Source organism: Montipora foliosa, chromosome 7 (genome assembly GCF_036669935.1).
Source record: "Montipora foliosa isolate CH-2021 chromosome 7, ASM3666993v2, whole genome shotgun sequence".
NCBI classification, from domain to species: domain Eukaryota; kingdom Metazoa; phylum Cnidaria; class Anthozoa; order Scleractinia; family Acroporidae; genus Montipora; species Montipora foliosa.
Genome location: NC_090875.1, coordinates 26,598,329 through 26,610,828, shown reverse-complemented (window position 1 = coordinate 26,610,828; position 12,500 = coordinate 26,598,329). Strand labels below are relative to the sequence as shown.

The window sequence follows — 12,500 nt, the reverse complement described above, 5'->3', positions numbered from 1 at the left end:
ACAAAGAGGACTGTTGAGCTAACAGCAGGACTTTCCTCTCCTTTATTTGATCTGTTTGGTGAGATCAGATGTACTCAGGGACCTTCGTTATAAGTCAAACAGTAGTGTTTCGCTTTCACCATTATATCACTGTTTATCTGCTTCAGTGTTGTCACAGTTTTGTTGGTTGAATTTCTTGGCCTTGGCATCTAGCGAAAGAAAATTCAGTTTTGGATAGTGCAAATTTTGCACTATACAATTGCACTATATATTTAATATTATTATTTGACATAAGCAAAGGAAAGACAAGGGTGGCATTTATACACAATTTTTGTTGGTTGCATTTATTTTGTTGGTTCTAGACAGGGAAAAGTGTGTGATTTCTATTAAAAAAAAATACAAGTGAAATTCCTTACGAGTATTTCAGAATTCCTTCTAGTTTAGATGTCCAAATGATGACATTCTTGTCAGCTCCACCAGATGCAAACCTTTTACCTATAGTAAAAATACAATTTTGCAAGTTTGCAACGTACCTCTTACATATCACTTCACTCACTGACAGCAAAACTGACAGCTTCTAAAATTATCTCTTTTTAAAGGGCTTACCTATTATGCGTTTTAACCTACATGATTGATGGCAGAGTGGGAAATAATATCACTTATAAACATCCACTGTTCAGCATAATAATTTTTGGTTATTACAAAGTCATTCTGGTATAAAATGAAGTTAAATTTGGGAAGCCGACGATATTTCTTTAAGCTCATCTACTGCACTTTTAAGTGAATTTGAAATTATGTTCTTGACCAAATTTCATTTATGCAACAATTACTTACAAACAAGAAGCTATTTTAAAAATAAATAGTGTTCATTTCCAGACTGATAGTTTGTTAGGATTTTTGGGAATGAGTCCAAAAATTTGAGGAGGACAAACAAAGGCAACCCAGTTTACGTTTTATTTCAAGACTGTTATACCAAGGGCATACATAACCCCGTAGGTGCCAGATTTTTAAACACGAGGTGATTATACTGGCCCCATTAAAATTAAGCAAGTGCACTGTTGTGATATGTATGTGTTAGATTTTGCAGTTATTAATTTCTGTTGTTAATGGAAGTCCAATTGTGCCAAAATGGCAACCCAATAAAAAATAAAAGTGTTATAACATACTGTGCAACACTCAACAAAGCTTCAAGACAAGTATTTAACAAATTTTTTTAGCATTACCATAGCAATGCAGGTCATAATCATGCACAAGAGTGAGGCTTAATAACTTAAGCACCTCCAGAAGAATACTCTAAGACATCATTTTGTACAGGAGTTACTGGACTCAAACATCTGCTGATGCAAGTCAGCATCTTTGTTGTAAAGCATAAGAGTGAATTGCACGCTTTCTTTGGTTACGCTTTGATTTATGATGTTTGTAATGACAATAATTTAGTCCAGCTTAACGTATCATTGAACCCTGTTACTTTAAATTACATTATACCAGAAACCCATAAGGGTTGAAACGTGTAACGCAGGTTCACAGCTTCCGAATATTCAGTGCGAACTGATTGGTTGAATGTTTCAGTGCAAAGTACCATATTTGGAAACCCCTTGCTCTTGTTGTTCCAAATATGGTAACTTCGCAAATTGAATATTCAGAAGCTTGTTTCCCAGCACACAAGGGGCCGTTACACGTTTCAACCCTTATGGGTTTCTGATTATACCCTGCAGAGACCAGGTCATGTGGGATCCCTGTGACCTATTGTTTAGCCTTCTAAGGACTGATTTACACAGTACACAGTACAACTTTGTTGCATGTGACATTAGCTTACGACACGCCTACCACATTACATAAACATGTTTTAAAATGCTAGGACATTTTTCTGATGTACATGCTAATCCTAAGTCATGTCATAGGCCTATCATAAAATAAGCTTGTCACATGTGACAAAAATATGTAAATCGGCCCTAACAGAATTTATGAGCATAGTTGTCAGACAGAGCCTAAGGTTTACTGTCTTATCCAAGAAAACAGGAAAGTTTTATCATTATTACAAAGCAGCACTTTCTCCTTAGATATTTTAAGAGTCATTAATGTTTTAAAATTGATCCATTTTAGCTGCATCTGTGTTGTTAGCTAAGGGCAAGAGGTCAAATACGCTTATCTACATCAACGTTATTTTAGGTCAAAATGGCAGATTAAAACTAAAGTTGAAAAAAACTCTCTAAAATTCGATACGCAATACAATAAAGAAATTACAACAAATTCAAAACCTATTATTCGTTTCAATGCCAAAAAAATATCTTCTGGTTGAGAGGCGAAAACACAACATTTAAAATTAGCTTAAACTTTAAGAGAATGCATTAAAGGAATGTTGAGCTTTGACTCAAGACTAAACATTAATTAAAATAGCGCAAGTGAGGACAATTTCAAATTTGTACAGTTTTTGACAAAGAGGTCTTAAGGGCAAAGCAGATGCTCTTTCAATTCTAACAAACTCTTCAAGAACCTCGGAAAAAAGATAAGACTCGATTTCCTGCAGCCATATAAGACTTGACCTCTTAACCCAACAGAAAGAAAACTAATTGTTGGCTGGAAAAAATAGCACAGGCAGGTCGCTCAATGTATCAAAAAGGTTATCATTCGTTTCAAAAAAGTCAGTCAGGGTTATCTTGTAACGAATACCTCACCAGTTCTCGAAATTCCATTCTTTGATCATGAAATTATTTTACCATTAATACATAAAAACACAAAAGGCGAATGTCCATAAAAATTAACAATCAATGATCGCTGATGATAGTTGAGGTGTAAACCTGTACATGTCAGGTGTTTTAGCTACTAGCTCTTACCATCTCTGGCATAGGCCACACAAAAAACCGTCTCTTTATGCCCTTTGAGCGGCTGGATTAGTGTTCCATCGTTTGTATCGTAAACCTAAGAACACATTTTTCAAGCGATCACCAAGTTTTCAAAATCCAACAACAAGAAAAGCCATTCCAGATTATTTACCAGAACGCGGTTTCCAGCGGCAACGATAAGCTGGCTACCGTCCGGGTTGAATGCGAGATCGTAAATACTGCAGCGCGAAAAAATAATTCCATCAATGTTTGCAATGCATTAAAGGACAATAACGGAAGGTTTCATAGGTCTCACCACTGCTCTACCCTGTCTTTATCGTGAACTTTATCGACCCATGTTGGAAGCGCTCTCATCTTGAAAAAAGGAAAACATAAACTTTCGCTAGGATCGTGGTGGAGTATGGGACTGTACCAAGGCATGGTTCACGTGATTTTCCCTCGCGTGCTCCACCCTCGCAGGCACCAGTCAGGCATTCGCTCCTCGCACGTAGGACAAAAAGAGACAAAAAACCACGCGGGGTCTCTTTTTTTCGTCCGACTGAGGGAAATGCTTGACCTGTGTCGAGACAAACGACTTAAATACGCCATCGTGAAAAGTTTCAAAAGTGTTGAAGTAAAGTTGCAATAGCAGTCAAATAAACTGGAGGTTAGGATTCGTAATTAAAATTCGATGTGCTTACTTATTGCTCCTGTAGCGACCGTAACTATTGAGGCGTGTTTCGTGCGTGATTGTAGGAAGATTTGTTAACTTTGCAACTGAGTGCAAGCAGAGTTGTATGGGGGAAAGTTTGTGAGCCTTATTTGGGAAACATCAAACTAGTCAAAAGCCCCAAAACGGAGTCACTTAATTTTTTGTCACTTAATTAAACCGCTTCTCGACTGGCTTGAATCAGCGTCAAGTTCGTAAGGGTCACCCGCTTACCCGAGCTACCCTGGACGAGCCAAATTTTCCTACATCTTCTTATAAAACGTGGTGAACCGTTGCGTGATATGAGAAACAAAAAGTTGGCTCGGCTAGAAGGGCAACCCGCCTGGCAGGGTCACCCTCTTTCGAAGATAGGGTCACCCTCCCAGCCGGGACAACTTTTTTTTCATATAAACACTTTGGGTCAGTCAGCCGGGACAACTGCACGGAAATTGAAGTCCGTGCCTGTTTCAGTCTTTAAAACGAACATTGTGGCTTAAATTGCTATCAAAGAAGTTAAATCTAAGTCAACAGTGATCGGTGTGAGTCATTTAAAATATAGAAATCCAGAGGCCGAAAGAGAGATATTGAAGCTATGAATTAGCAGGACCAATGAATTATTTCAGCAGGGTTAACGTTAACTTTGACTCGGTCAACCGGAACATCTTCACTCACGTAAACGGTCATGAGACGTTGGCCCGGCAAGGCGGGTGACCCTTCTACCTGAGACAACTTTCTTAAAACGGGGCCTTCGCCTAGGAAGGATGTACTGATACAAGTCATAAAAGCTACTGTAGGCTTATATAACCTCTGATTTTATAAAGTTCAAGGGGAGTGCAACCAAAATTTCTACACCACATTACTGAGTTCTCTTAGCTATTCAGATTAGGTGCAGTACTCCACGGTTCTGTACGCTGATAACGCATGGAGCGAAGCCCAATGCGGCCGAAGTCGAAATCTTATTGGTCGCAGTGATAGAACGTGACTTCATCGGAAGACGCTTTTGACCGAAAGTTCTCCTTTCACCGATTGACTTATCCACTCTCACTTTCCTTTAAGCATTTAATAAACCTTAATTTTGTACAAAAATTCTGTCTGTCATTTTAGTATTCTCTTGTCTGGCACCCAACCCTTCATTCTGAATTACGAGTTAATACAATACTGAATAACTGAGTGAAAAATGATCATCCGCCGTCTGTGGATAACTGTCATTGATAAGGAGATTTGACATGGAAACGATAATAAGTATGATCAGTCGGCGAGCCCTTATTGTTAGGTGGGAAATTAAACCTGACACTTGGGATTGTTGCCAATGGCTGAGATTCTTCGTTTTCACTCTCGTAATCAGTGACCATATTTTTTAACCAAAACGGAAATAATGTTTGTATAGGAAAAGTTTCCAATTTCTAGAAGATTAGTTTTAGGACACCAACTTCGTGGTCGCCGCTCCTTTCGTGAGAGACAGCAAATGACGTCATCAAGGCCACCTGAAGTGATCCGTGAAGAGACCACAGATGAAAGACAGATTCCAACTGCGAATAGCAGTGATGAACGTCACGGGAAGAAAGAAAAGGAAAACGTAAACAGTTCAGGATGGAACGTAGTTTGAACAACAAAAAAGGCAAGGTGACACACGCATCACGCATGCGCACAACCATTTCACCCGGTCAATTAACAGCCATGGACAGCCCTTTGGGCTTTGCCGGGCCTCATCAGCATGGCGTAGCTAGTTTACCAGACGGGTGTGTTAGTCACTTCTTTAAGTGACAGCTTCACATGCAACACATGTAGTAAGCTGGGTGGGAACAGCAAAACTGTTCTCCCGCGGAAAGCGTGTGTTTTGGCAACACCGGGTTGGTGTTGACGTGTGTCATCTTGCTTTTTTTTTGTTGTAGTTTGAACCACTGACCTCAACTACACCGGTGCAGCGTTCTATCAGGAAATAACAGTTAGAAACATTATCTCAATGAAATAAGAAAATTAAGAGAGATTGTAACCCACGACAGTGCGAAGTATGAATTGCATCACAAAGCCTACTGAGAACTCGTCATTTGAAAAAAAAAAAACAGTAGAGGATGAATTCACCTAATAGCTTAAATCCTCGAAACATTATTTAGACCCTTTAGTAGAAATAAATAGTTGATCTCTTCTCAATAAAGCTTAATTAAACTGCGACCATTGCAGGAAATGAACTAAGACAAATAGTGCAACTGACTATGGAGAAATATACAAAAAACGCCCGCATAAAAGAACAAGTGGATTAAGAACATCAGTCTGCAATTTGGCCAATAAAGCACCATATATATCCCAACAAATTCAGCCTGATAAATAAAACACGTTCTTAATACAAAGGGAAAGGGTATTAGGATGAGGAAACAATACAGTACAGTAACTTATAGCAAAGTACTATGGTGTTCAGGACCATTACAAACTATAAAATCTATTACAAAACAGCATTGTATGTTAATTAAACCTCTAGTAAAGTAAAATTTGAAGTATCTCTGAAACCAATTTTAAGAACATTTTAAGAACACTTTCAGGCTGATTTCTCACTAAGCACCCCTCAAATAAGAACACGATCTGCCTTAAACCTGAAAAAAGTGTTCTTATATGTGAGTGTCTACTGTATCTTTCGCAAATATCTTACCAGTGCATTCACAGGACAGGCAGTATACAGTGTCCTTGTGTCCTTTCAATATATCCACCAGTTCCCCTTCAACTGGGTCGTATACCTTAGAAAGATATGAGGGAAAAACAATCCTTGAACTTAATTTCACGAAATTGATGCGATTCAGTGGTCAACTGACATCTCTAGTATCAAGACCGTAACTAGCCTGCGAACGCAGACGTACTTCTGACGGGGGGTGGGGGGGGGGGGGGATGGGGGGAAGAAAACGACCGCCAGAAATACGTCTGCGTTTGCAGGCTAGACCATAGCGGGAATCTACTCCTTTGCCTGTTCTTACACACTAATATGCTCTCCTTGCCACAGCTATCAGTTTTAGCCCTTGCGCATGTGCATGTTGTTGTTTGTTCTTCGCTTTGGCTGCGTTTAAAAGGTATACAAAGACCGATGGCTAAGTAGTCAAATTTATATCCCTCGCAATGGAAACGAAGGAGGCTCCGTCTGGGTTGGCCTGCGTCGCAGACGAAAATAAACCTAACCGGGGTTTGTTTACGTCTCTGACCCAGACAACGTCTGGGTCGGGGAAGGAGGATATGAGTACTCTCTATTTTTCATCAGAAATGTACACGATTTCATGTCGGGACAGTCTCATAGTTCTCCGACAACAGAGCAAGTTTTCCCTGATGTGCCTGATGTTCTACCGACATAGCTTGCTAGCGAAGAGGGAAAAGTGGATATTTAACAATTAACTTAGCCGACGAGCCCGTAAGCCGAGTTGACTAAAATCAGGCGATATTCCGCAAGATTGAGCAGGATAATTGTTTTATTATTCAACACATTGATGGCAAAGCACAATTTTCTACGTTTGTTGGCAAAAAAAAGCTGGAAAAACTACCATTTTTCTCCGCGACCCACAAAATTACGTATATCGCAGGATATACGTTGAGTACGCGCGTACGACGAATATTGAGCGCGCTATGACCATATGTGGACATAGTCACAATGTGTTGAATAATAATCATGAATATCCTCAAAAAAGGCCGTGCCTCCTCCGTGACCTGATGTAGGCCCATCTCCACCCCAGGTAATAAACCTCGTCGCATATGTTAGCAGAAACGAGTACTAAGTACCTATTGCAAGGAAAATTACGAGGGTACTTAACCTCGAGTCATCACGTGCCCTTATTTAATCACGAACATGACTGATCCATAGCAATAATTTGAAACGCCGTTATCATTCCCACTTTTCCGAATTTAACACAACTCAGCGGCAATCGTAAATGCCAACAAAAGTACATTGTCTCCTAAAGTCCGAAAAAACGCTCCCTCTGGACCTGCATTCCATGTATCTGCTTCTACAGGGCCTAGGCAACTAATAAAAATCCCCGCTCAATGGCTCAAAAGCCGATTAATCTCGACTGAAGAACCTCTTGCTGAAACGAAACCAAAAAAATTAGAGTCCAAAACTGTATGTTGTTTTTAGTGGCTGATACTATGAGAAACTGGAATCGAGGTGTGCTTCAAACCAAAATGACGAAGCTGCAACCCCCTTTAAACACGGGTTTCTGGGCCCCACCCTATGATGGAGGTCTCAAATTAATTGGCTTTTTGCCTTTAGTCTTCTTTAGGCTCTTGTCGGTCAAGACTTGCCACAAGTCGACCTCACGATAATCCCAGGAGAAAATGTTTTGGCGAGCGAATCGTGATTTTTCGTACGCGAAGTGGATTTGCGAGCGACGAAGTCGCGAGAGAGGTCCGCGCGCATCTACATGAGACGAAGGACTTTCGAAGGTCTATTGTCGGTCATGCCATGCCACAAGTTTAACAACGAACCCGATAAATCCCAGGCTTAAGCTTGTAAACTTTCCGAAACACTTGCTGTCTGCGGGCTCTGTAACTTATATATCAAAAACTAAACTTGAACTATCGTGTGCCGTGGAAAGATTTCGTGAGAGAAGCGTCTATCGATCACTGTTAACACATCTTGACAGCCGGATGACAGAATTAGGTTTGCATTCAAACAAACCATACCACATTAAAAACAGGCTCTTTCATACAGAATAACAGTTTTGATCATTAAAAAAACATTCATTTGAGATTCGTTTGAAAATGCACTTACCAAAATTAAATGTCCGGCAGCCGCGAGAATTAGTGAGCCATCGGGGTTGAAGACAAGGTCGTAAATCCTACCAAGGCAAAATATAACGTGACTTGTAATGAAGAGCCATCAAATTACTGAAACCATTTTAGACTGACCATTTGAATGGCTTCCACGCGATTAAGTTCAAACGGCAGGCGACTGAAACCACTTAACATGACGTTTATTTAGTAAGGTTTTATTGACGAAGCTACAATAGAAGGAAAGAAATTAGTAAACCTTGCGTTTGGAAAAGTCATGAAAGGACAAAATGAACGCTTGGAGTAGAAATCTCACTCCATTTATCTTCATTTGAATGATCGCACTTAAGAACAGATTTCATCCAGTTTCCAATCAAGGTATTAAAGCAGGGGTTACTGTACGCTATCAACCTTCGTTTTAGTTATGATTCGGTCAAGACATGTACAAGAAGACAATCTCTGCATAACTTACCACTGTGCTTGCTTTGATCGGTCCCTAACTTTGTCAAACCATATTTGAGTTACCCTTGTTAAAGCCATTGTCCAAAAAGAAAGCTCTTACTTTCGGTTTGAAGAGAATGCAAAGAGTGAAGTTCCATTAACGAGAATTCCAAAATACTAAGCGTGCGTCTGGTAATCCGACAAAAAATATTACAGTTGAAGGCGCGCTCCCTAATACATCAGTGATCCAATAGCAATAGAATAGAAAGGCACCGAAATGATGAATTTATATGACCCGACCCGATACGACAAAAATAATTTATCTCCACATTAACAGCCAACGAATGATTCGCTCCTGACCTCTTTGCATTTACATACCGTTTTAATTTAATCCTTTTATATTGAGGTGTACATTCGAAAGGCAAAAGTCTATTTGCAGAACATCCTTCGCTCTGAAGTCTTTTCGAAAGACTGACCCATAGGAAGTGAAAAAGTGATGTCCATCCCATCAAATTAGGGAGTTGTAGAAAAACACTGTTGTGCTCTAGTTTATTTTTGAATATTCGTTTTGCTGCCTTTTCACATATTTATGTTGATATACAAAACACATACACCCAGCAAACGTTTTTTTAATTAAAATTGTTTCCGGAGCCATTCTTGAATCAGTTTGTCATTTGATAGTATTTTGTACAGAGATTCAACTTGACCCTTTGGCCGGATATGGTAGCTTTGTCTCAAGAGATATGACAGTTTGTTAGTTAGCTGATCGGCATTGATGACTGCAATTTCCATTTTTCTGTTGGGCCAGCCGAAGTGACATAGAAAAAGAACATAGCCGCTAAAACCGCATTTTATAAGATAAAGACCGTGCTTACAGTATACTTTTACAAGACTTCTGAGAAATGAATTTTTTTTTCCGCTTATATTAGGAAGTACCGGAATAAATGATTGTAAGAAGAGAAAGATGGACGCACAACCATGAGCCGGTGTGTTTCTTCGTAAATGACTCGAAAATACTCGAAAAAGTCCCATTGCTACCGACTTGAATAGAGCATATTACCTTGTACCATCCGATTATAAATTATTCATGGCTCCCTTTTTAGGCGACACGATTTCCCTAAGCTCCGTATGAACACTGCAACGTTGCTTGTCAGCATTTGTTGGGTGACGACTTTGGGAGCGCGGATAAACGAATCAACAACATTATCGATAAAGGGTTGAATTAATGATCCAAAAGATGTTTCATGTTGGCTCACAATTTATGCCGAAACATAATTAAGTTCGAGCTCAATGAAAGTACTGTTAATACCCTAAGAGTGATTTCTTGTGTATTGTGCCACTGAAATGCTGTTGTGATTTTTCAACACTGGAAAAAGAAATATTTTGCTCGCAAGAGTCAATTAACCATAGCTCAGTTTTGAAGTTGAGAAACCTACTTATTAATTAAGTATCACTTTAGTACATTCTTGAGCAAATATAGGGTAATTGACACTGTTTCGAAGTGGAGAGCAATTTGGTCTGAAATCATACGTGTGATTTTAAAATTTTCAAGATTTTCAAACTTTTCAAGATTTTTTATCGTTCGATTTTGAAATCGCTAGTCATAATTATAAGAACTTCACTATAGGATTTAAATTGTATAATTCATGAAATTAACTAGTTTGCCAATGTGCTCGTCGTCTTTTGCCGTCTATCGCGAATACTCGTCCAATTTAGAAGAGGCAGTGAGGAAGAAATTGTCATCAAAATAAAACAATCCATGCAAGTCTATTACAAATATTTCTCCAAATACTAAAGTGTCCACAGCAAAGGATTCCATGTCGCTCTAGGGCAGAGAGTACTGATGATACGTGGCATTAAGAGATAGATCAGATCGTGCGTTACTGTAAGCATTTGAGGCAGTATTAAATATATACTAAAGGTTTTTTTTTCTTTTTTCTTCTTTTTTTTTTTGGCAATATTACCAGCCAAGAAAAATATGATTCTTGAGTTTCTTTCTCTTTTTCTTTCCAAGTAATTTGGTTCACGACGAAGACAAAACACGCTATTTATTACTAGAAGCACATCGCAATTCTCAAAATTCATTTTTCAAAGGATGCAAATGTTATGTTTTTTGTCAACTAGTCGGGTGAAATCGATACGCCGGTTTCCTCTTAGATTGTAATGTAACGTCATAAATATGCAGCCTAGACTGGGCTAGACATGTCGATTCAATACGTGTTTAATTTCCGCTTTTAGGAAATTATCTTTGGCTTTCTTTCCAAACACACGCTCGATAAAAGATAAATATCACACAGGGGTCGCTCAAAGCTTTTAGGCAATTAATCGTCTAATGGACAAGAAAGAGAAGCAGTCGTATAATAGCTCTTAAGAGATCAACCAACGGGAACAGAAGCTGACATAAAGAATGCAGAATTCGAGTAATATTCCACGTTGGACAGACGACGCAAAAGGCCATATTCCAACAGAAACGGAATCCGATAAGGAAAAGCAAGAAAATGCGGGAAAGGTGTCACTAACGGATCAAGGAAAAGCTGCAAAATTGCTTCGGAAAAAGTTGGCATTTGCTCTCGCGACCAACTCGAAGATGAAGTCTGATTCTGGTACAAGCGCAAGCGAAGCTTCAGACACAGAAACGACGGGAAAGGGTTTGATGACAACAGAAGAAAGAAAATCGTCCATTCCACGAAAGATCGCTCAACAAAATTCGAGTATATCGCCCAAAAAAAGACAGCTGGTGAAGGAAATAACCGGAAGAATACAAGAAGACAAAAGCGAGAGAAATGGAAAATCTGTTGTTTTTTCATCGCTTAATGATGCTTTTCACATTGGAGATAAAGAAAATTCAAGTGCGTATTTGCAAAAACAAAGGGAAACAGCAACAAATGCGACTACTTTAACGCCTCCAAACACTGTCGCTAGTAACAATATGTTATCACGCGAACCAGCGAACTGTGACGCTTCGCCACCGACAATTCACGAACAAGTGACGAGGACCTCCGAAAGGAAGCTCGGTACGCAAGTGCTTGAAAATCTCGCTTTTGTTGAAAATGAATTGCCAACACTGACAGCTAAAGTCAATGCAACACTAAAAGATTTTCATAGCCTTAACAAGGAAGTTGAACGCGTAAAAATAAAACTTGAAGAGCTAAAGAGAGAAAGAATTAATTACGGCGCCTAAAACATGCAACTTTAAATGAAACGTTCGTTCTAAAACTGATAAAATAAAGAAAAAAGACAACTTTTGTCTTAATTTACTGATGTCTTACCAGCGTGCTCGTCCCCATTGTTAATAAAACTTTTCGAGATGTATGTTTCTTTTCTCGCGCCGCTGGAGTATATTTTTCTGACAAGTTTAATTAACGACAAAATGGTTACAAATGACGTGTTCATTAACAATTCAACTAAAGCTTGTGCCTGCACGTGCCTTGTAGTGCACGCTTCACGTGCGTTCTAGAGCACGCTTACAAAGAGCAAAAAATGGCATAAACAAGTTTCACCAATTAATATTTTTTCCTGCCGGGGAGGGAAATAGGCCTTATTCACGATAGCCGCCATGTTGGTTTTCATATTGTCATGCAAATTAGGCAAGCGTTATGCTGGGGTGGGGGGCAAACATTAAAAAAAAAGCAAATTGCGAAAAATCGGCTCAACGAAATATTGAAACAACATTGCAAAAAGTCCATTTTAATATTTAGAATTAAGTACCTTTTATAATTTTTTTTATCTTTTGATTGCCTTTGACATTTTGACTTTCTACTTCGTTATCTGCTCATTTTTCACTAAAAAAACGTCGAAGTAACTTGTGT

The 12,500-nt window shown here is 39.0% G+C and overlaps 2 protein-coding genes across 3 annotated transcripts in view; one reads left to right on the top strand and one right to left on the bottom strand.

Moving 5' to 3' along the window:
- Positions 1–8,947, bottom strand: part of LOC138011607 (intraflagellar transport protein 122 homolog) — a 51,397-nt gene extending 42,450 nt beyond the window's left edge. Inside the window, exons 1-4 of one of the 2 annotated variants that reach the window (XM_068858688.1) lie at positions 8,723–8,947; positions 8,252–8,318; positions 6,155–6,239; positions 396–474 (exon numbers count right to left, since the gene is read on the bottom strand). In XM_068858688.1, coding sequence (XP_068714789.1) covers positions 396–474; positions 6,155–6,239; positions 8,252–8,318; positions 8,723–8,790 — 299 coding nt within the window. In that variant the 5' untranslated portion in view covers positions 8,791–8,947. Of the gene's footprint in view, positions 1–395; positions 475–2,813; positions 2,899–2,973; positions 3,041–3,117; positions 3,218–6,154; positions 6,240–8,251; positions 8,319–8,722 lie in introns of those variants that run through there. The other variant, XM_068858687.1, reaches the window with a different exon arrangement.
- Positions 8,948–10,434: 1,487 nt separating this feature from the next.
- LOC138010546 (uncharacterized) overlaps positions 10,435–12,500 on the top strand; it is a 2,448-nt gene continuing 382 nt past the window's right edge. Inside the window, exon 1 of the mRNA XM_068857526.1 lies at positions 10,435–12,500. This exon is cut by the window's right edge and continues 382 nt beyond it. Within this exon, the coding sequence (XP_068713627.1) occupies positions 11,099–11,872 (774 nt within the window). The 5' untranslated portion in view covers positions 10,435–11,098 and the 3' untranslated portion in view covers positions 11,873–12,500.